We start from the raw sequence: 24,639 nt of genomic DNA on the forward strand, positions 1-24,639 counted from the left end.
ATTTACGTTACACTTTAATAAAGCACATTTAATTAAAGCGAATTTTCAAAATTCAAGGTATGGCTTAGATTGATCATTAAAAATCTAACATTCCGACTATTTCCTGATATTTTGTCAATATTTTTAAAATTCCTGACATTTTGCATTTACGACTGGCAGATGAAAAACGAGTTTTACAGCAACGAAAAACGTCCTTATCCTAATTGTCCTGGGAACGAAGTTCCTAATCATAAAATTTAAAAAGAGGCTGTGGACCATATCGTTGTTCCTTACAATGCTTGTGTAAGCTATATAAATTTTCCAGGGTCCTAACAACAATTATATTTCATTCTAACTTCATAATGGCGACAGAGAAAAAACAACTTCGATGGTGACTAAACAATTTTTTTATTTATTTGTTTATTTATTTTCATAAAATGTCAAACCAAGTTTTCCTATAATACAAAAAGATTTTTAATATGCGCGCCTCATTTAATCTAACAGTGTTGCCTTTGCACGAGACTTTTGCGCATGAAATTCATAAAAACTCTCTAAGATTCTATCTAAGAACTTTTAAAATTTATTTATTTTATTTATTTTAGAGTAAGCTTAGTATGCGCTTTTTTTATAAGAATACCAAAATTCTAACCAGATTTCTCTATTGTTCTAAACAATAGATCTATTGTTTTAACCTGAAGTTTCAGCTTGGTATTCTTAACGTTTACATGCGAGAATGAACTGTAAAATACGCACAGATAAAGAGTGAACTCTGAAATAAGAATAGAAGAAGTTACACCGTGATGAAAGTAAAGCGTCAGGCTAATCCAAGTTCATCTTCTGCCAATAAAACACGGTGTAACAAAATATTTTCCTAACCTATTAACATGGTACCGAAAAATTTATACTATATAAATTTAAATAGTCGCTAAATATAAGAGTTTCATAACAACGCAATTCTATTTCTTCCGACAACGTCATGATTGACTGCTGAGTCAGCTCGAACTACACGTCGGTGTTAAAGCCTGTTCCGCTTACCAGCTTTTAATTCAAATGGAAACCCTTCTCCTTGGTGGCGGCGAGTAGTTTTTCACGCAACACTTCTTCTGATGAGTACTCGGGTAGTTTCAAGTAATGGACACATGTGTTGACTGATGGGAAGCTACCATCTCCTTCATCTTCTTTTTTAACAACCGTTAACCGAGGATGAAGGTTGGCGATACCACCAGGTGGGAGAGATGAGCAACCAGTAGCAAATTGTAAGAAGGCCTGCAAAATCAAACATAACACATGGTCATTAAAAACGTCAAGAAACCTTAACCCTCTTCTTATTGGTGGAGGGGGGTGGGCACAACGTCCCCTGCCAGTTTTTTGGCTATAACTTTTGATGAATTCAATCAATTGGTCTAAATGTTTTCACTTTTCCTAAAATTTATTTATTAAAAAAAATTTTGGTCCCAAGACTAAATTCTTGACATAACAAGATCAAAATTTTTTACCAATGTCAAATTTCCATCAGATATATGAGTATTAGATATCGTTGGATTGCAAATCATTTGGAGATTACAATTACGACATTTAATATAGATCCTTACTTTTCGTTCGCTACCATTCATGGCTACCAGCACTTTCAACAATCTTAAAAACCCAGGGCTGTCTTTATGATACCCATATTTAGGTTCTGTATACAACAAGAGTTCATCATATGTCCACTTTGGTACTTGCTCGCCACATAACATGAGTTGAATTTCACGTGGTTTGAAAGCATGAAGTTTTTCCATTGGAAAGACACGATTAAAACCAGCTGAAAATCAGAAAAAAAAACAAAATTTTTAAGTCAATATCGTCTCAGCGTATCAAACAACAAACTTAGGTCCAACTGGGTGCCTTCTTTTGTTGATATCAAAAATTTAAAGCGATCCAATTATGAATTCATAACGGCGGCCGATACATTACACTATTGACATTTTTGTACCTAATTTCGACAAAAACTTTGTAAGCATATACTTCAAAACTTAAGCTTGTTAAAAAACACTTCAGTCTAAGAGCGTAGACGTTTTAGTGAAAAAAAAGTGGAAAACAAATTAAAAAAATATGTTCTTTAAAACAAATCGATTAATATTTCTGAAATGCGTAAGTAGTTTTGCAAAAGGGATAGGGTCAAGATTGATTCGGTTTACCTCTAAAAGCTTCCAGTTGTCGTGCCACACCCTTATGCATAGTGAAATCTGTCAACAGTTGAATGTATTCTTCTGCATTTTCTCCAGCCAACATCTAAAATGAAACCAACAGGTATAAGGTGCAACACTCGCACGAAAATAACATCATCCATAAAATATTTCGCACCCTAATCAAGACAACTCTTTGTACAGAACAAACGTGTTTCCTCTTGTTTTTCAGAACAAACGTGTTTTCTCTTGTTTTTTTTAAGAAAACAGTTTAGAAGAAATCAGAAATTTAACTTTCTAAAAAGAAACGCTTAGTACCGGATTTTATAACGTACACAGCTCATCACTTTTTTGTGCAAGAAAAAATGTCAACATGCAAAATTTAACTCTGTTCATGATGGGAGGGGAGAGTGGAGGCGAAAATTGTTAGAAAACTTTCAAGAAGGTTGTATGCAACGCTCATTCGCATTTTTTTGAATTTCGGGACATATTAATGTTTTTTTTCATTGAAGTTAATATTACGGGTTCGTACAATTTACACCCCTTGCTACAAACCCCCATTAACGCTCTCGAATTAATGTATTCCTGAAGTTACGCCCTTACACTTATTAACAAGTCATATCAACTTTTCGGGGGAAGTATGGTTGCAAATTCCATCGCACCATGCCTCATGGTTGCAAAGCTAGGTGTAGTGGCGTGCACCTGTAATCTGGCTACTCAGAAGCTCCGGAAGTGGTTGCGAAGGGTAGTACCTTAACTATAACATCTCAAAGCATCCTGACTGTTGTATCCGTGTGTCACAAGCGTGATAAGGGTTACAATCTCTTTTCACATACTGATAACCCGAAGAAAAGCAGAGGAAGAACGGTCATCGTGACTACGGACCTGCGGGTAGTATTGGCAAAAACCATTCCGGTCCAATGATCGATGTGGAACAGGTGCACTTTTACAGGTACACTTTTCTGTCTTTAATTGGCGCCTCAATAAGTTAATGGATTATCGCGAAATAGACACGTCATTTAAAGTATCAAAATAATACATAATTTAGATATTTTTAAGCAGATATTGCCAAAAATATATCTGAAACAGTATATCTTCGAAAAATTAAAATTTAAAAAAAGAAATGGTGACGCCAGCATATTGCAGGCAGTCATTATTTAAGGGATGATTTTTAATTGTCATGTGACAAACTTTAGTCGTACCAAGTTTTTAAGACAAACAACTAACGAATAAAAAAATGTTAACTTAATTACCTCTTCACCGCCATTCGGCTTCAACTCAACAGAATCAAACCCAAACACATTCGACGACGGTACATACTGGAATGTAAGACTAAAAAGGAAAAAAAATTCCATTAAACACAATTACAAAAACAAAACAAAACTGTGCACGTGACAACGCGTTTTCTTAACTTTTATCGTAGATGGTATTTGTAAAAATTGACCCGGTAGGCATTTTAAAATCCATGGTCAAACTCACCCTAAATCTTCTAACTTGCATGTGTGGCCATGTTCGGTGAGAAACAACAGCTCATTAAGTTTCTTCTCACGCTGGTCATCACTTAACGTGTCATCACACAGCACTGCTTGCCTCTCTTCAACATACTTTTTAAGTTGTTTCAAAAATTTCGCTTTATTCGGATGTATTAACTCAAAGTCACAATCCGTTAAAACTTCACTAAAATAATGCGAGTCCAATTTCTCGACAGACGCCGTCATTGACGCATCAAATACATCGTCAACGGATTCGTCGTCGGAACAATGAGTGTCTGCTGTTAGTTCTGACGTGTGTGATAAAGTTCTCGAAAGCTTGGCGTATTTACCCTTGCCAGCGCATAGCATTTTAAAAAAAGGTTCCGATAAAGGAATGTCCACCAAACGGCTGTCTTGTAAACATTTCGCCAAAAATATACCCAAAAATGAAAATAATCGACAAATTTCATCGAGATTGCTGTTATCACTTGAAAAGGGGGCTGGAAACAAGCCATTTGGATGCCGGCTATACTTCATCAACGATTTTTCATCCTACACAGCAACAACAACAACAAAAAACTGTCAACATTTTATCTTCATAACGCTATAGCTGAATAATTAACTCTCAACCAATCATAGGTTGACAAGGCCAAGACGCAAAGATTTACTCCAAATAGCGAATGTATGAATTAGCAGATGTACAGCTACATAAATATATAAAACAGTATCCAGTAAGCTCACTTTTTGTCACTATAACTTGTAGCTATTGCAAGCATTGCATTCCCGTTTTAATTATAATCACTAACTTACGTCTGATGTAATTTCATCAATGGAAACCCAAAGGTTTAAATCATTTCGTTGTATAGCCATCGATATCAATGCGTAAAACTCCAAACTTGGACCTAAACCGGTTCCTTCTTCATCTTTAAACTCGATCTAGAAGGATCAAGTAAAAAATGATTGAACAGGAAATAACATGGAGGAGTTGTTCTTTGGTCATAAGCAGGTCAAAATGTTTTTTTGTGATTTCACACTGACACATTTAAAAATTGCATTTAAATCACCAGTCACACAAAACTCTCTAATTTTCTTACAGATTCAAAAGTCAAGGAAAACATGCCGATTTAGTTTAAAGACAGACAGCGCTAAAGTATTCCTAAAAAAAGGATTCGCTGATATTCTTAAAACTAGTACTGTTCATCAAAAGTAAAATTGACTCTATTTAGGTATCCTGTTATTTGTAGAAACAAAAAAACAAAGAACGCAATCACCTACCTCAAGAACAGCTTTTCTTTCTGCATGAAAATCCATCAATTGTATGGCTGTTTCAAGCAACTAAAAGGAAGGTTAGATTACACGTTCTTATCCTATTTAGAAAGTAAAAAAAACTTATGGATATGAAGAGCAGCAATAGACAGAAGCAATAAGAAAAAAAAATTCAACACGTGCTAATTTGAGAGTGAGCAGACTGTTTTATTTTTCTTAGTACCTAACGTAAAACACTATCTATTTCATAAAACAATGAAATACACTCCTTCTCAGTAATTTTTAAACAAAAAGATTAATCATACCTCCTCCCCACGTGGTACAGTCACTCTCTCGTGTTTCAATCTTCCAATTCGAAATTCTTGTGTTTCCAATCGTCTCGTTGGATGACCTCTAGTACGTTCCAGTGCAGCGTCTTGCATGCTCTGCAGACATACTATCGATCTGAAAAAAATACATATCCTCAGAAATACAAAAAATATTTATTGTTCATTTTTCAGATTGATATATTTTCGGGGAAAACATGACAAAAACACCCAAGCAGACAATTTATTTACCTCGAACATCCAAAAGCAGTCGCTCTAAAAAACATCTGTCGTGTTTCGAACGGAAACAACGTGGGATAATTAATGACGAGATATTCACACCACAAAGGTAACGAACCTGAAGCCAAGGATAGCGGATCCTAAAACAATAACATGATATAGCGAATTTACTACTAGAAGATGTAAAGGAGAAAGTTCCACTTCAATCTTTCAGCACGGATTAAAATGATAAAAAATTGCGCAATATTTAGGAGGGATTCCTTTTAAAACCCCTGCGGTGTCCAACAACGTAATTTTATAATTTTGACCAATGAATTTGCTTGAATCGCCGCCATTTCGAGTTTGTGTTTTCGCGCATTTCTGTTTTCAGTGGAGATTGCTTCACTCGAACGCACAATCGCGCAACGTTAAGTACGTCGTGCTTTGCGATCACCTTAATAAATCGTAGTAGTATGGTCTGGGAACTTTAAGTTCAGTTGCTAAATAAAATAGCCTTGTGCAAAAACAAGAGATTGACATTGAATAAAAGTAATTCCACGTTTTATGGAACCTGATAAAATACATTTACAAATTCACTGATTATTTAAAAAATGATGTCAAATATTTCTAGGCATTTACATATTTTTTCTTTTTAATTCAAAAAGAACTTAATATTAAGAGCGATAAAAAAAGAGCCCTTTAATCTGCCTGTACTGTGACTGATCTACACAACTACCAAGCTCCAAAATCTATAAATTTATGACATGGAATAACATTCTTTTAACTAAAAATACGGCTGACAAGAAGATGTTCTCACTTGTATTTGTTGTGCTAACTTTGTTGTCAACTTCTTTGAGAGAAATTCTTCAGCAGGAACATCAAATAAATACTCTCCTACAATACAAGCATGAACGTACACAAATACTACACAAAAACTTCATCAAATTTACGAGAACCGAAAAATTACAGAGGCAGAAGATAGTTGGTAGAGATCTAAATTATAAAGACAAAAATAGTTGTAGCTTAAATGTTGTTTATTTCTATACAGTTGGACTGTATAGAAATTGGATGGAATGAAACTGAAACAACACACCAATGAAGTTCCAATTGAGACTGGAAAGAAACCAAGTTAGTGTCAAATGATTTTCTTGCTTTTTTTCAGGGCTCACAAACAAATCTAACAGACAGCAAGCAAATTCAGTCAAGATAGCTACCTGATAAGCTCACAGTTTCACTGATATCTTCAGCCAATTGGTAGAGCGATTTGATCACCTCTAACACCTGTTGTATTGCAGAAATATCTTCAAGTGATTTCTGAACAGGTTCCTCGATTTGAAGAACTTTTTCTTTACTCTCAGGCTTCGATGCTTCCAATAACTTTTGCTTCGCAAATTCCTGTAAATAATAGGGGAATAAAATACTGAACAGTTCGACTTAGGTGCGATAAATTCAAGGTAAAACAATCTGAAAACCAATTACAAATAAGTAAATAAAAATAGTCGAAAATAGGAAATTGCTTTTTATGGTATGAATTAAATTTGGCGATGAAAGTAAAAAACAAAATTGATTTAAGTTTAATTTGGTAAACCAAAATCGTCAATATTCTGCATGCTAAAATTCTTACTCATATAGAGCCTATATAAATAAAAAATACACGCAAAAAATATAAAAACAACAACAAAACAAAGTCATTTAAAGCCTAGAGTCTTTTTACTGGTCAATGAATGCTACTTCGTGTAAACAAGAGAAAAGCCAACAATCATCTGACATAAAAGTTCTCTCGTTTTCTATCTAACTCGACATCTTTTAAGTTAGGCGTATTTCTGATGGTTTATAATAAAACAGTAATAGAATTAACTCCAAGATTGAACAAGAAACCGGAACTGTTACAAAGCAGTAGTTAGTTACGTTATGATAAACCACGATCGCTGCCTAATAACAGCGCAGCCTGGATAGAATGAAAACATTTTGTATTTGGAAACATTGAAAAACTCAAAATAGGTAAAAAAATAAAAACTTCGAAGAAATATAACCTTGTAAGCTGCTGTTAACGTTGAGCAGTTTCTTTGCTTTCGGCATAATTTCGTGGTGCCTGTTAATTTCCATTTCTTCAGGAACTCTGCATCACAGCTTTGTTGCAAGTAGTTGATTACATCTGATTTGGGTAATTGAAGTGAACCAAGATGTTCTTTCACATAATCTATACGCCACTTGATCTAATGAAAAGAAAGAAGTATGACTATACAAGAAGAAAAAATATTATTCATTCATCTGTATAAGCATCAAAATACTTAAAATGTCCAGTAAGGGAACGAAGCGGGCGACCACGTGTCTTTAAACGTGATGAAATGTTCAGGTGTTTTCTAATGTTTTCACTTTGAAGAAAAAAGGAAATTGGAGATTTTGCAGGGCAAAAAGGTTATTTGAAACAAAGCAATGTGAAACGTAGAACGAATGACCTTACTTCTTCTAAATTATTAAACGATTTTAATTGGCCTCAAATAAGGGCTGAACCATAACATTAACTTCAAATGGTAACCGTCTTTTCCTGCACTTATAGAAAGGGACCGCAACATATACAGTGTGCTCGACTTTAGTAACTTCATGAAAGTCGATTGAGGAGAGAGAAGTTTTTCTTTACATTGCAGTAGAATATATTGTGACAGTGGGTGAGAAGTTGTGAAGTATCTAAACATTCAAATAACTTACCACATCAGTTTCTTGTGGTGTGTTCACCGCATCGTCAGCACCGCTTTCGTTTCGTGATTTGTAAACAATTCTAAAGAAATCAAAATACAATGACTACGAACAAATTAAACAAATTAGACAAATTAAAGTTCAAAAGTGAAACCAGACATACGTAAAGTTGGGTTCCCAAACTCTCCTCAAGCGATCGTTTTTGTTCGGTCCAGTCGCTCCATGGAGAACTAGCGATTGCACATATGAGAAGACAGTAGCATGTGGATTGTCCAGAGGTACCTCTACTTCCTTGCCTCCCATAGAAGGGGATCCACGTAGATAAAGCATCATATTGGAAGATACAGAATTCGAATGGATAGTCTGAAGTGCATCTACATATCAACAAGACAGAGATACATCCAACTACAACTGCATCGAATCACTTCAATTTACTGGAGCTTAGCAGAAACGACAAAAAATCTAAACAAACCTGCAGTAGGTATTTCGATATCTTGTGTCTGTTGAACATTAGTTCGACCGGGTCTGGGATCAAATGCTGGAACCAAGGCAGCATGTTGACACTTCAGGACGAGGTCATCATCCCACATTTTACGTTGATGATCGTAATGTCTTTCGTGGTGGCGAGTCTAAAGACAAGTTTCAAAAACGTTACATATTCTATATCAAAACGTGGTGTCAACAATAATGCATAAAAGTGTCAAGGTAAAAGTGACGATTCGTCTCATCGAAAGCAGTGTAAGATATCAGTCATAGAAAGTTTTTTTTAGTTGAAATCGGGACGACTGAAGTACCAAGGTTTGCGTCCGAATCCTACTAACATATTGTAGGAAGCACTTACATATTAAAAGATACCAACCTCAATCCTTAACAGTCTATATTAATAATATCTGTCCTGTCTGTATGCGAGACAAAGTCGTGCTACGGACACACAAAATAGTAAATGTAATCTATTTTTATCAACTTTGCTGCAAAAGGAAAATATCTGTGGAATTTTCACAGGCTGACGATTTGTTGATAAAATATAAATTTCCACTACTAAGAACAAGATCAGAATCCGAAACTAAACGAAACAAAAAAAAACACTGCTGGAAAATCCCGAAATATTTCTGCAAGTGAGAAAGTCTTTTCCCATGAAGTTCGCTTTATGCCGCTGGGACTCGCTCAGAGAAAAAAAAAACAAGGAGTGTTTGCGATATTTTTTAAATATGCAGTTGGTAACAATTATAAACACCCACTTTGTGATTTCAGGGAAAACAACGACTTTGCTAAATCACGAGCCCTCAAAATTTAAATTTACACTTACAAACCATCACTCACTAAAAAAAGCTAAAAAGTTTTATCCTCCTTCAGCGAATACTTCAGAAATAATACTTATTGGACAAAACTTACATGCATGGGTTCATACATGTCCTCTGCTTCGTTTTCATCATCATTTTCTATGTCATCAAAGTCATCATCATCGTCTTCATCATCGTCATCCTCATCTTCGTCCTCGTTGTCACCATCGTCTATATCCATCATCACTTCACTGCTAAACAAAGAACAAATAGCTTTACTCTCACAAATGTCATACACATACTTTTACACTGTCTTCATGTCAATAATAGCAAGTTGAGAGTTCCTCACCTGACATATATAAAATAAAAATCAGCCAAAGAAAAAAGAAATCCGAACTAAAAGTTACCTTGCTTTTTCTTTAGTTGAATATTCTAAATCGGCCTTCATAGCTTCTGAAATCTTTGCAACGTTTTCATCGACCTTTGGTGTGGATATCTTACTTTGTAGTGTGTTATCGCCATCCTTCTTTCGGTGAACCTCAAGGATTTCTTCCAGGGTATACATGCGTTTGTCTTCCTCGTTGCTCTTATTGCTTTCACTAGAATCGCAGTGTGCCTCCTTCTTGTCAGTTGATTTAGAGGTCAAACTCTCACTTGTATCAGTAGGTTTAGTTGGTATAATCTCACTGGAGACATTGGAGTCAGCTGTCAAGTCAGTACTACATCCAGTTGGTTGTGCAGTATGATCTGTAGTAGGGTTTTTGATATCTGCACCTTCACTATCTTTTCCAGGGGGATTACTTTCCAAATCATGGGTAGTGGACACCTCTGAAGTAGCATCTGAAGTGTCAGTACTTTGTGAGGGTTGTTTTGGGTCAGCAGTAGCAGACTTTTTCTTAATATGAGAATGAAATTCTAAGTTCATGCCTGGCTCAGTATTGTCATCACCTGATTCAGATTTTTTAGAATTATCAAGGGACGTTTTTTTGTCAAGCACAGTATTGTTTCTATCAACATTCACATCTTTACTATCTTCGTTTTGACCATCTGACATAATAGTATTAAGTAAATCGCTCATTTTTTCACTGTGTTGACCCTTATGACCAGATAAAAGTTGTAATGCTTGCATTGTCATTCTGTCAATATCTTTTATGTCTTCGTCACCAGCAACTAATTGCAACATAGATTTCACAGCCTCTTCTGATACCTCTTTAGGTGATGAAATGTCTGTTTCGAGTGTCGAGGTATTGTCATAGTTATCTCTGTAGTCCTTGTCTATTAGAATGTTATCTAATTCCTTACTTTCTGCCAGTAGCTTCGTTATTTCATTTTCCGTTTCACTTTCATTACCTTGTTCTATTAGCATCGAACCGGTCTGTGTCTTCTCTCTATCTGCATGTGGTGTATCGTCACCATTATCGCCATCGTCATCATCGCTCTGACTGCATTCGTTATCATTTTCATCATTCAATATAGCAATAACATTAGGCTCTAAGGTGCTATGATTATCATTTAAAAAGTTATTTTCTGCAACAGTGAATAAATTTTCACTCTGAGCTGCAGCAAAATCATCATCAAGGTTTCCAGAGGGGAAATTACCATTTGATTCACTCGCAGGATCTGTTAAAGTCATGGCTTCGAGGACTTCCGACATTGACGAGGTTATTTTTTTAATTTGAGTCAAACATTCCTCTTTGGACATATTCATAGAATCAAAATCTTTATCAGATGCAGCTGTCGTGGATTCTAAAGTTAAATTACTTTCGTTGTCTACCGTTGAAGTATGATCTTCTTTTTTATCTGATATCATGTCATCTGTGGCAGTTGCTACAGATTCTTTAGTTATTGTTTCATCTGTTTCATTTACTATAGCTTCCGCTACAACAGGAACACTTAATTCGGACGGAGGGGATTGGCTTTCTCTAGATCCCTGTGCACTTGGTGTTGGTCGAGATCGTGATGGTTCAAGTAAGGTGTTTCTAAATGACTGCGTTGCTAAACGAAGTTGATCCACACGCATGCTGGCTGCTTCTGCCAAGGCATTAGCTACTAAATCTGATGACGAACTGTCTAATAAATCCTCCACTGCCATTAAAAAACGTAAATTAGCTAAATCAACCTCAGAGCCAGCAGAGTTATTTTCAGTTGAGAGTGGATCATCACCTTTATTCAGATCTTCTTTGGTTTTCTTGTCTGTAGTTGTGTCTGACGCCCGCTTTCCAAATGACATCACAACTTGTTTTAACGCATTATCGAGTGTCGTTTGATGCAAAGCCTTATTATTTTCGTTCTTTCCTCTTTTCTCAGCCTCCAACATGGCCGCCTGAACGGCTGGATCAGATATGTCTACAACTTTCACATTGAATGCATTTTCTTCGTTTGTTTTAGCAGCTGAAGAACTTTGTGGCCACGTGACATCAACCCATCCTACACAAAATAATTTATTGACATAACGTTTTAAATGCGAGATAAACATAATAATAATAACATGAGAGTAATAACAAGAGAGAACAAAATTTAAAATTAGTCAAAAACATTCACAAGTCATACCAGTGTTGTTCTTGTTTTCTTCTGCCATTGCCTTAGCGCGAGCATGTTCCCGTAATAACTTCCAATCAGAACCTTCCTTAGCACCTAGTGCCATGTGCCTCAGCATTTGTGAACGAAAAACTCTTCTCTGTCGTTTCAGAGTGCTCTCAGTTTCGACTACTGCTGGTGCTTCAAAATATGAATTAGATGAAAAACATTAAAGACAGTAAATCAGTAACACCAAAAATCACATAAAATATTGATACAATATATGTACCTTTAACCTGCTCCATAACTCCTGTTACTTTTCCATAAACTTCTAACCCAGATACAGATAAATAATACGTTTGACGGCTTGCGTTTGGACCGTTCTGTTGAATACGCAACATATTCCATCCGTCCTTTACATCCTTTAATTCTTCTGGCATTTCCAATTGCCATGTCGATGTTGAACTAAGCGAAACAGAAATTAAGGTATTGAAATTTCATTCATTGTTTAAACTAATTTACGAAGAAAAAACACATACCCTGGCTCTTGAAGTGACTCGTCATTTTCATGTGTTTTTAAAGTACTCCATGTTGTACCATCCTTGGACATTTGAAACAGCCAATTTCGCAGAGCAGACCTGTATATATAAAAATAATTATAAAAAACAGAAGCACTTCGTGAAGGAAGTGTGATCATAATCTAATGTGAAATACAAAGGTTTTGAAAGAAATAATACAATAATAACCGATTACCCCGGGCTGTACCGCAAAATATCGCCTGAGGTCTAAGTGACGACAGAGCTTTTGAGGTTGGCGTAATGACTTAGGGGGGATATTTACGACGCTAAATCTGAGTACTTTAACAGTAAAACTTGACATTGTTGTTGTTTAAATGTTGTCATCCATAAATGTTAGATAGATAAATATTTCCAATGCTTCTTGAAACTTGTTTTTTTTTTCATGCTTGTTTACATTTTAGGCTACCATTTTTCTTGATAACAGGCAATACCGTTTCATATCGTCCCGTCGTAAAGAGCGCTAAGCCAATCCGAATGCCTAAAAACCCGTACTGGCCGCTTACAAAATCCAGACAGTTAACACATGAACTACTGACCTTCCATAACCTCTGGAGTGTCTTAAGGTATAAGCTGTAGGTATGACATTCACACCAAGATCAACCATAAACCAAGCAGATCTAAAATATTTACATAGCATTGAAACTTTCTTCAATCAATTAAGATATCAATTTAACATTTATCAAAATTACCTAAGTAGTATGTCGCTACTTACTTGTCGTCATTGGTATGGCAGTTAACTGCAGCTGAATCTCTACTGATAACATCCTCCAAACGACCGTAAGGTAAACTTCTTCCTTCAGAAGCACTTACATTGACAATATTGTGTCGTGCTGGGTTCACCCAGTCTTTGACAGTTCTACAAAACATCATAAATTAACGAATAAAACGCCCATCGCAGTCGTAAAAATATTATGTTAATAGCAATTGCTCAAGTAAGCACATAGATATTTATGTATAAATTAAAAACACTAATAATTCAAAATGGGTAAATTTAAAATAGATGGAAAGAGATAATTTTTTTGTGACAAATGTTTTTCCTACAAATGTCCACAAAATATATTGAGACAACGCAGCAAATTTCAAAGCTCCACACCACAAGTAATAATATACACGTTTTTTTATAAGCAACACTTAAGCAACACGAGGCTGAAATTTCATGAAATTTGAAGCAACTAAATAGCAACAAGCCAGCCTTAGTTGTAATACAATCCACATAAAGTTTAAACAATTTATATTCATTCCCAGGACTTCTTTCCTTTACACTTATGCCAGACTCTTAACAGAAGAGAAAAAGCATGATATAAGCGTGATGAAAAGAAGTTCTAGGACAGAGGTTGGAAATAACTGGTTATTTCACTTGGGATATTTAAGCTTTTTCCTAAGAAAAACAACAACATTATTTTCAATAAAAGACTGAATAAACACCTGGGCTAAAAACCTTGATATTTAATAAGCATTTACGATCAACATTGATAAAACCTGCTAGTCCTAAAAAAACTGTGGTTTCACGCAAAAAAAGAAAAGAAAATTATTTCGTTTTTTCTGCAGAATTTTTGTCATACAGTTAAAAAAAACCTTTTAGAGAAACTTTGCCATGACATTGGGAAAAACAAATCTCAATTTTCCAAATTTATCAGGAACAAACAAACTTACTTTCCATTAGTTCCAAGCCAATAAATAATTCCATTTTCATCAAAATCTTGCTCATAAGTGAATACAAGGGGTTCATTGTTTTCTTTAAAATACTTCATAAATTCAAACGAATCGCGTTCATAATCAAACCATTGTTTAGCTACCTAAAGATATTGTATATAATATGGCAATGCATTTAAACTAGAATTGTCATCTATAATAAAAATACTCATATTCTGTACGCCACATTAAGTGATGTCGTGCTAGAAATAGCAATCCTAAGACAGGTGAAAATCTGAGGACCAGCGGACCCATGGAGGTATAAACTATCACACGGTATTTCAAGCACTCGCGCAACAAGGAAGCCGTTGAAAATAATATATGCACTAATAATTACAACTTACAGCTTTTAGCAGATACTTTTCAACCTCTTTAACGGTCGTTAATGGTTCCATCTTAATAAATCGACCAGTTCGGTCAATGAAATTCCCTGATTTATGACCTCTTTCCAGTTTAAATCGTAAACGGCGCAGTAAAATCTAATAATATATAGAACTGAATAGTCAATAAAGAAGTATATACTGAGATAAAGCTGTACAAAACTAGCCTTTACTTTGGCTTTACTTTAAGATGGTGTAACGTAAGTAACAGGAAGTTTTAATGTCCTTGGGGATTCCATGCCCTCCGACTGTAACTATGTTAACCGCCAGAGATACATATAGACTTGCTCTAAAAATTAAAAAAAGGGATAACATACATACCTGCAAACCTGATCCACCTCCAAGCCCTTCATATGTCAGTACTGGTAATCGCTCAGTGGACTCGAGTACCATGATTAACTTTCTCACCAAAGTCACAGCCGGGCTATATAAATGTAAACTACACAAAAAATACAACGAAATGTTCACATATCTATCGCTGCATCTTGTTTAATTTTCAAAAAAACAACAAAGTTGGTCTACCACCCTGTTAAAAATCAGTTTTGGCAGCTCTATTTTTATAAAAAACTTGGGTTTTAATATTATTTTAAGCTCAAGAAAAATGATCAGGTAAAATAAACTAAATTTTGAAGCTTTTACCTTTCATCAGATGATACTTGTTTTGAAGCTTGGCCAAACACATTTTTAAACACCTCAACTGCATATGAATGCTCTTTCATCATGGATAAACTGCTGGACACAGGAAGAGCCTAATGATAAAAATGTTTGTGAATTTTATACTATACATAATAACGCTGACATGTAATAGAAATTCAATTGTTTACACTAAATAAATAAAAACTTAAATGATCAAGAAAGCAAAAAATAACTTCATAATATATGTTTACTTTATTGAGACAGTTATTTAGAGCAGTAACCAATCCACTTGTTTGAATCTCGTAAGATGATAACATGCTTTCTTCTTTTAGAAGGGTACACAATTCTTGTAGAGCTTCATAAACTTCTTTCTTTTTCTCCTCTAGGAATGGCTGCAGCAAACAAAATAATAATACTTAATATGCAGGAGAAAACCACTAGTGAATTATTAACTACAATGTCTACTGGAAGCTGATTACCTCTTCACGGGTCAAATTCTGATGTACTTCTTACTGTTAATTTACCTTATTTCTCTTTGAAAATACAGACGCTAACACTGACTTATTAGCTTATAAAGTAAAAAATAAAAATGCAGATGTTCTTTCAAGTAGAAGAAATACATAAACTCAGAAGACCAATGGCAGTCTTCAATTCCCCGTTCATTTAAAAATTAATCCTTCCAAATTCATATTGGCACTCGCAAACTTTAACTGTTGCTTTCATGTCGGAGCATGTTAGAGCATACAGGTGCGTATAAGAACTTCTTTCTTTTCCCAAAAAATCTGTATCTTTACTTTTCAGACCTTTATAAATCCCTTTTTGAGAGGGGGTAGTGAATATATGTGTACGTATGCAGGGTTGGGGGGCAGGGTAATAGCTTAGAAGTGTGTACCAGAGGGAGGGAGGGGGTGTCTTACTTTATGGATGCCCCTTATCATAAAATAAAAAAACATAGGCAAAGGGAATTTCACATAGGTAGATTTGAAATAAATTCAATAAACAAGTTGAAATTACTATTCTAACATTGAATATTAGTAAGTATATATGTCAAAGCAGAAAAAGTTAAATTTGTTTTACCTCATTAGAGCTGGCACATGAGTTTAAGGTCTCACTAATTTTGTGAAGTGTTGCCATGGCTCCGTGGGGTGTCATATCTGCATCTTTAAAGTATTTACAATACAGACTGTGTGCCCAGGTAGATAGTTTTTGTCTAATTTGTTCCTTCTTAGATTGAAATTTCTTCCCCGGTTTACCATTCCATGAAAATGCAAAATCTGGTCCTAGTGGTGAAGAATACATCAATGGTTATAAACAAAATTTTGCAAAGGTAACATTGATCAAACACAATCAAGAAAACACAACAAGTAAGGAAATAAGGAAAATTTAAAAACAACACACCTAATGATGTTTCAGCAGTAAACGTATGTTTAGTCCCACGATTTGATTCAAACAAGAATCCAGGTAGATCTTCTTTCAATATTGTTGCCTGCTGACCATCAGTATTAATTACAACAACTTGGTCATCTGTTTTGCAACTTAATGTCCAGTTTCCAACAGTAATACTTTCTGTTTTTGTGGATGATAAAATTGGTTGACTAACTGTACTTGAGGGGACAGCACTTCTTGCACGTTGCAGCTTATCTAAAAATTCGGTTCTACTTTCAGATGAACTAGAACCACCTTCAGGACTACCACTTGAATACATTGTTGCTAGTTTTCCATCAAGAACGAAACGAAACCATCCATTGCTTCCATTTGATAGTTCAATTGCACAAAAATCGCTCCATAAATACAGACAATCACGTCCTCGCACAACACACCAGTCATGCCAATGATACGGACGACCTGGCAAGAGTTTGGTGGCATCCTGTAGCGGTATTGTGCACTCCTCCTAGATACATTAAGGCCATTTTTTTTAATCTGTGGCAATTACCATGAGCAAACATTTGGTTCTTTAGTAGGTTCCAGAACATTTGAAACTACTTCCAAACTATCTTGTGCAGTACTAGCTATCCAGCTAGAGTCTTAAATTCCTACTAGCAAATAGTGACATATTTTGTTTGCAGACTGACAAGTTTTAAACTTTTAAACCAGTTTACTTTTAAGTCTTGCTAAAATATGCTTGATAATAGGTTAGACGTAAATAGGACTGATTTTTGCAGCTATTTAATTTCAAAAAATATGTTTCACAATATTAATCACAAATGATGACAACAAACGTTATCAATTTTTTTTCTAGAATTTTAAAAATTTTAGAGTTGTGTTAAGAAATTTAATTTAACTAGAAATAAAAAATAGTAAACGCATTCTCCTCTAGTCTGTGGCAAAGATTAACCAATCATTATGCTTTTTTAGTATTTTTGAGGGTTTTTATTTTTTGCAGGTGGTATTTTAAAGAAAATATAGCAGGTATTAAATTTTTGAATTTCGGAAAAAATTGAAAAACAAAATTAAAAATAGTACCAGGTAGTTTTTTGTTATCAAAAGGCGCATACAAGCATTGATACTTTTCCTTAAAGTCTCTATGTGTCAGGATGATGATGACACATGTGTATATAAAATTTTATGTTATGCAATATTCTTTTTTAAAAGAATTTATTTGCTGTTATGGGATAGACTGTTTTTGGAGGAGGAATTTTAGAATATTATAGTTTAAGGAACAAAATATTTTCCTTTTTCCTTTTTTGAAACCCAAAAAATTAACCATTAACAGAGAAAAAAAATATTCTTACAAACTACCAAACTACTACTAAGTGGGTAAAAAAAACAGAAAAAAACAAAGAAAATTCAAAATACCTTTTGAACTATACCATCAATTAAATCCTCTTGGCCAACTTCTTCAGATTCATTGGACATCTCTGTTATTCTTTGTAAGACACCAAGCCGTATGAAATGAATTAAAAATATGTTTGGCCCTTTACTCATTAAATCTTGCACACAATGAAAAGCTGACAAATGTCCTTCATCGTCACCCTAAAAAATCATCCAATTTATAGACTGTCCTTAGACAAAGTTTGGCTTCTTGTCTGTGGTAGTGGGTTTTTTTCTGGATAAAAACCAGCCAAAAATTTGATCAAACTTTTAATGCTTTTACCAAACACATAAGAATTTTTAAACTGTTTTTCATAGACAAAACACAAAAAACATCAAGAGATACGATGTTGAAAAAAACAATTTTTAAAAGTCATGATTTTTTTGTCAATCCACAGACAGAATACAAACATTATTTTAAGACGGTCTTATAAACAAAACATTAAAAAGTTAACAGGCAGATCATTAAAAAAAATAACACACTTTTGCTTGTGACAATTACCCTAAAAGTGACTCCAATCAATAATTAAAATATGGTGACAGCTATAAACTCAAAACTCATACTCACTTCAGCATTAAGAGCAGTAGCAATGACATCAACCAAGAGTGGAGCAACATTTCCTGACACTAAATCTTCCATCATAGACACTGGTATATAGTGAATCATCTTCTTTAAAATTGACAGAGTAGCTTTTTTAATGGAAGGTACTAAAGAAGCTTGGTATGTGTTAGCAAATACTGGAACAAGCCTCTTCACATAAACAGGTGCCATTTCGGGATCACCTTTTACAGTAACAACATCTGTATCCTGTTCCGGTTCAGTTTCAACTGTATCTCCCCCAGACTTCCCACTTTCCTCAGTTCCTTCTGATTTTTTCGTTTTTGTATTTTCTGTAACAATGGGCACTTCTGTGGGTGGAGGTTCTGAAGAAGCTGCCATCCATTCTCCTAAAATCAAAAGATAATCCCACAACATGAATACCAAATAAAATCTGTTACAAATTATACGGCAGATTTCTTTAGCTATTTTATAGCTATAGCCAAATTAGAACTCTAGCAGACTCACATAACATATAATAACATCACTGAATTTAAACAATTGCCAAGATATATTGCACTTTCAATCTTGAAAAAGACTGGTGACCAGAAATTCTTTTTTTAAAAAAAAAATCAGCAGCGAAATAAGCAGGGTGCCAAAAACAGAAACCAACAAAGTGTATACCCCATCCCTGCTAGTTTTTCTACAAATTTTACTTTAAAATAAGAATAAATACTCTATCAGGGGGTTAAATATACAGATGAAAACAAGATGTCTTTAAAGCATGTCTGCAACCACTGCCCCATAACCTGAAATATACCTTTTTAAGCATTTACCTGGAGACTGCAAAATACGAACTACTTCTTTATGCCCTTCGTCATTTCTTTCACGGGCCTTGTCAAGTGGAGTTTTGCTATCTTCATCCCGCAACTCAGGATTTGCACCATTAAGAAGTAAAACCTAAAATTATGTAAAATGAACATTTTACACAGTAAGTAATGCTGCTATATTAGAAGTCAAAAAAAAATATCAATCACAAATGTAAACACAACTGTAAGTAGAATCTTATACAGATCCAATAAAAATAACAAAACATCAAGTACACATGTTGATCAGGTTTTACATACACAATATAATCAGGTAAATGGAAGGGCAGATTAGTTCCAACCTTGTTTGCAAACTTCGCCCACCTGAAGGTTTGTCAGTAGGGTTTGATTAAAAATATGATAAAATTTTTAAAACAAACAAAATATGCATGCAATACATACAAAACCCAAGAAAAAAACACATAAAAAATACATGTTGGAGTGTTACACACCTAAAAAAAACACAATAAAATGAGAAGACTGGAAGCTAAATTAAAAAATCTTATAACAAAATATTTTTTGAAGCAAAATCACTTCTTGAAAATGGATTGTGTACAGTGAGGTCACTCCTTGAAAAATGGATTGTATAAAAATATAAACACAATACCTTAGCAACAGCTGGTCTACCAAAACAAGCAGCATAGTGCAAAGACGATGATCGTTGTCCACGATTAACATCAGCACCTCGTTGACATAAAAATTCAACCTAAAAAAATATGTGTTTTTCTCAAATGCCTTATAACAAATAGCAAGAATAATAAAAAATATTTGGATGGTTAGTTCTAATGTTTTGAAAGATTTCATGCAACTTAAGAAACCATTTAAAGGACTGTTAATTATGGAGGTGGGCTGGCTCCACTTGCTGGGCTGATTTTTGGATTGTGTTTTATGCAAAAATTTTGGTTAGGTGGGCTGGCTTTGAACAATAAAACACTAAACAAATTGTTATAACAGAAGTAATAAATCTTGTGAGCATAAAAAAACATCTTGCCTAGGCGGTTGCCTTGGTCGACTGTGCTTACATGGGATAAATTCATCCTGTCTGTGCTAGGATCTTGGCAAATTCAATCAAAATTTAGGCAACGCTTTCTGACTAACTCATTTAAGCGTGTTTTACTTTTAGTAAAGGTTAATTACAGTAACTGAGATCTCACCCAGCTCAGCAAACCTGGTCAACCGGACCATTACATTACAAAGTAAACGCAAATAGAATACAATTGTTTATAATATATTATTGTACCATTTCCAATGTTCCGAAAGCTGATGCCCAATTTAAAAGTGTTTGTCCCACATCATCCATGAAATTCACATCAAAAGTACCTAAAAAAGTTAACAACACAATTAATTCTATGTTCAATAGTTTCGTTATGTCAAAAAAACAAACATAATATGATATCTACTAAAACATTGCACTATGAATTATGCAAAAAGTATTAGCTTAGCCTTACTTGAATCTATAGCTTCCATGAGAGCATCCGTATCTTTGCTTCTGATACAATCAATCAACTGTCGATGAGATTTATCTCCAGCACTGTCTGTCTTACGAAGAGTACTTAACGAACCTCGAGTTGTAGTTAAAGTTGATTTTGGTAAGGCATCTCTTCCTTCAAATAATAAAACTAGAAGAAGGTCAACGAGTCTCATTGTGTCAAGCACACACCTTTCATCCCCTTTCATAGCAGTTTCGATAGCATCAGGAAGACTTGATCGTAACAAATCCTAAACATGAAGGTGTTGAAATGTTTACTTAATTGTCCATGAAATGTCAAATTTATACTTGCAACATATCCATGCACTATCTGATTATGTGAATACATTATCATTACACTTCTACATATGTATCACACTGCACCTAAGTACAAATATTGCATTTTAACTATATTAATTCTGTCGTAATCAAATGCTCAGTAACAGCTACAACTAACTTTTAAACTTTATAGAATATGTTTTTAGTATTTTAGCACTTTCCCGATTTAATAAGGTCAACTACTTTTGTTCACTTTCATATCACACAATAAAGACAGTGATGTGCTAAACACACAATATTTCTAAAGTTTAATTGGCACTACTATGTTCACATTAGTGACAACATTACTATTCCAAAAAACATATAGGAAAGTATATACATAATAATTTCATTATTAGTTCCCAGACTTACGTGTGTGACTGTTGGAGAACCACGACACAACATTGATAAGACACTAACAATAATTGAAACATTTCCAGAACTACTTCGAGATTCTGTCATGCTTGCATTAAGATTAGTTGATGTATTTAAATTGCAAGCTAATGCAGAGCTGACAAGTTTTTTTAACAGTTCTTCAGTCAAGCCATGCTTGGCAAGGGGTGCAGGGTCAACACCACGACGAGTAAACCGATCTGCCAAGCAAGCGAAACATTTGAGTGCCACATCTGCTACCTATGAAAGAGAATGATTGAAAAAATTATACATCTGGTGAATTCCATGGTATTTTGAGATAAAAAGGGACACTAAAAGATTAGGAGCGGAAAGTGAGAGGTAATAAACTTTATTTGTTGATAGGTTATTGATAAACCATTGAAAGTTAGAGTTAACTATTTGGTGAATTCCATGGAAAATTAGATAAAAAGAGAGACTAATATTTTAAGGCCACAAAGTAAGAGGTAACAATTTTATTTCTTGAGATATTACTGATAAACCATTGAAAGTTAGAGCTTACTTTCAATGGTTTAATTTTTGCTGCCTCCAAAATGTTAACTAGATCAGCCTAGATTTACAATTTGTCCAATGAAAGAATGGCTAAGCAATCTACAATCTTGGACAAGCCATTAAAACAAAGGCAGTTTTTTCATATTTTTCAAATATGGACAAAAGTGTCAAACACTTAGTTAACATTTTAGAGGCAGCACTAATCAATAGACAATAATGTTTTTCAATTATTAACGTACATAGCTGTCCTCGTGCTGTAACAATTTAGAAAGTGAATCCATGCATCCTTCCAGCGTTTCATCTGCTGGTTCCATTTTGCTACATAAACGTGCAACAACAGACATTGCAGAATGAAGAGTATCTTTATGAATTTGTGAACCATACTCTCTAATGAAGGTTAACATGCAATTAAGCCCACCAGCCTCGTAAATGGCACCAGCTTCTCTTGTACACATCAACTCAAGAACCTGATAAAAATAAATCAAAATTCTACTGACCTGGCAACATTTTAGGTATACATAGAATGTGCCACAATATGTTTTTCCTTATTTTTACACAATTTCTCTTTTAGTAGACATCAGTTCTAACAAATTTATTCATTTATCATAAAACATTTTATGTCACATACAAAATTAACCTATAGTTTAGGTTGGATAAAAACCTGACTTTGTTTTGACTTTTCTACAGTTTAGTACTTACTTTTACACATTGTTCTGCCAGATCCCTGCTAGTTCTTGAACTAATATCCACAACTACAAGACGGGTGCATAATGCTTTAACAGCACCGCTCTCATTAACAATTCTTCTTGAACATTCTGCAGAAACGTCAAGATAGTAAGTAATCGCTCTTGCAGTCACTTCCAAAATGTTGTCTGGGGCAGTTTCATCCATAAATATATGACATAATGCTGGCAAAAAGGATCGAGGGGGACAACTTAAAGAAGAAATAAAAAGTAAATACAAAAATACAGATACTACAGATATTGGACACTTATAATACTCTCATAAACAGGTGAGTGTAAACAGCTTTGTTGTTCTGTTCAATCATCACATCCACACATGTTGTAAACAGAACTGGACATGCTGTTTTCAGGTCTTAATATCACAAATGCAGAAGTTTTTATTGCATGCCTGAACACTGTGATAGGAATTCTGCATGTACAATTTGCTGCATGTCTAGCCTTTTCTTTATTGACAAGACTGTGTAATGAATATGCATGATAAAAGTGAAACAGTGCTTGTGCCAAAAACGCTAACAACGTATGTACGCTAACAAATTATGCATATAAATGAAGCATAATGTTAATCATGGCTCATTTGTGTAGATACAAGAATTCAACTAATATAACTCTACAGGAAGACCAGCTTGAGGTTCATCGTTAATGCAGTCAAAGGCTTTTTTCATACAGTTTACCATCGCATCCCTCGTTTTCATAAAATAGTTTTGCAAAATGTTAAAAGAAACTGTAGCAGTTTATTTATTTTAATATTTTTATTATTGCTAACTTCTGTATGGTGAATTGGGCTACGTTAATATCTACAGCTTTGTTAACATGTGGCCCAAAAATTACAATGAGTGAATGTGGTAAGTATAGAGACTTCATTGGTTTTCCAATTGTCAATGGAATCAATCTAAAAATTGGCTTCGATATTAGCAGCTATTCTGATATAAACAAAGGTACAATTGTAAAAAGAAAAAATATATTTACCTTTCAAAACATCGATCAACATTATCAGACATGAGTAACAGCATACATAGCTGTTCTAATGCAATCATTTGCATGTCCCTTTCATCACCTGCACCCATAGTAAGCCATTCCAGCAATGTGTCTGGATCTATATCCGCCATTTTGCCAAGCAACTATCAGTTTACCATTGAAAGATTTTTTACAATGAACTTGGTGTTTTATTTTTTATTTTTATTTACGTTTGTGATTGTGTATTTATTTTCTAAATATTCAAATTTATATTACAATGATTGTGATAAATTTAAATATTGAACAGTAGCCATTAGAATCAAATTGGGGTTTTTTAAGGATCTTTTAGAGAATGTACCATATCTTTTAAAATATGTGTAACATGGTTGTTGAGTTGAATAAATTGGGAAATTCAGGATGAATTTTAACTGAGAAATAGCTGTTTAACGGCTACTGAGAAAGCTGGATTACACCCTGACTTCAAGCACCACTAAAATAATTCAATTAGGGAGCATACAATTACAGAGAAGATTTTCAGCCAGATGTCAAGATTTCTATATGCAGCATGTAAGCATGACTGTATATTTTGAAAGAGAAAAATCACAACTATGTCCTAGCCTTGTCAGGAATGGCGTGCGATCGCACGTGCACACGCCCACACACGCTATGTTTGAATGTTCCCGTGCGATCTTCGCATGCCAAAAAATGATTGAAAAGTATCATGGCATGCGAAGCTCGTATGCCAGCATTTTTCTTCCTGACAAGGCCTGATGTCTGAAATTTTTTAAGACTGTTATTAATTATTTATTTTTCTGTTGCTTCGGTAGACAGTATGCTGGTTAAAATATTTTA

General features: G+C 34.5%; 1 protein-coding gene across 3 annotated transcripts; it reads right to left on the minus strand.

Moving 5' to 3' along the window:
- Nucleotides 1-368: 368 nt before the first annotated feature.
- On the minus strand, nucleotides 369-24,147 carry LOC130656188 (E3 ubiquitin-protein ligase HECTD1-like). 3 transcript variants are annotated; one of them, XM_057459016.1, is made up of 39 exons: nucleotides 23,800-24,147; nucleotides 22,790-23,024; nucleotides 22,330-22,557; nucleotides 21,560-21,820; nucleotides 20,850-21,120; nucleotides 20,642-20,721; nucleotides 20,009-20,107; nucleotides 19,372-19,495; nucleotides 18,566-18,945; nucleotides 17,983-18,159; nucleotides 16,585-17,077; nucleotides 16,264-16,466; nucleotides 15,438-15,578; nucleotides 15,190-15,299; nucleotides 14,872-14,974; nucleotides 14,515-14,649; nucleotides 14,132-14,274; nucleotides 13,191-13,334; nucleotides 13,015-13,095; nucleotides 12,440-12,538; nucleotides 12,190-12,365; nucleotides 11,934-12,101; nucleotides 9,791-11,810; nucleotides 9,496-9,637; nucleotides 8,576-8,732; nucleotides 8,267-8,477; nucleotides 8,116-8,185; nucleotides 7,440-7,622; nucleotides 6,621-6,801; nucleotides 6,224-6,300; nucleotides 5,440-5,567; nucleotides 5,188-5,326; nucleotides 4,892-4,951; nucleotides 4,427-4,552; nucleotides 3,624-4,168; nucleotides 3,398-3,476; nucleotides 2,157-2,250; nucleotides 1,572-1,780; nucleotides 369-1,245 (listed from the first exon to the last, which is right to left on the minus strand). In XM_057459016.1, the coding sequence occupies exons 1-39, from the start codon at nucleotides 23,937-23,939 to the stop codon at nucleotides 1,021-1,023; spliced, it is 8,637 nt and encodes a 2,878-aa protein (XP_057314999.1). In that variant the 5' UTR covers nucleotides 23,940-24,147; the 3' UTR covers nucleotides 369-1,020. The 3 variants fall into 3 exon arrangements, with proteins under 3 accessions (XP_057314999.1, XP_057314998.1, XP_057314997.1); XM_057459015.1 differs by having other exon boundaries at nucleotides 9,496-9,634; nucleotides 14,872-14,989; nucleotides 23,800-24,146; XM_057459014.1 differs by having other exon boundaries at nucleotides 14,872-14,989; nucleotides 23,800-24,144.
- Between the last annotated feature and the right edge of the window lie 492 nt (nucleotides 24,148-24,639).

The sequence above is a fragment of the Hydractinia symbiolongicarpus genome, chromosome 9, assembly GCF_029227915.1.
Source record: "Hydractinia symbiolongicarpus strain clone_291-10 chromosome 9, HSymV2.1, whole genome shotgun sequence".
NCBI lineage: Eukaryota > Metazoa > Cnidaria > Hydrozoa > Anthoathecata > Hydractiniidae > Hydractinia > Hydractinia symbiolongicarpus.

Excerpts from the sequence above, each read along its gene's own strand:
- LOC130656188 (XM_057459014.1), bottom strand. The coding sequence starts at position 23,939 with ATGGCGGATATAGATCCAGACACATTGCTGGAATGGCTTACTATGGGT. Across the intron at positions 22,558-22,789 it reads TGGCAGAACAATGTGTAAAA|GTTCTTGAGTTGATGTGTAC; the intron begins GTAAGTACTAAA and ends TATTTTTATCAG. Across the intron at positions 4,169-4,426 it reads TTGATGAAATTACATCAGAC|GATGAAAAATCGTTGATGAA; the intron begins GTAAGTTAGTGA and ends GTTGCTGTGTAG.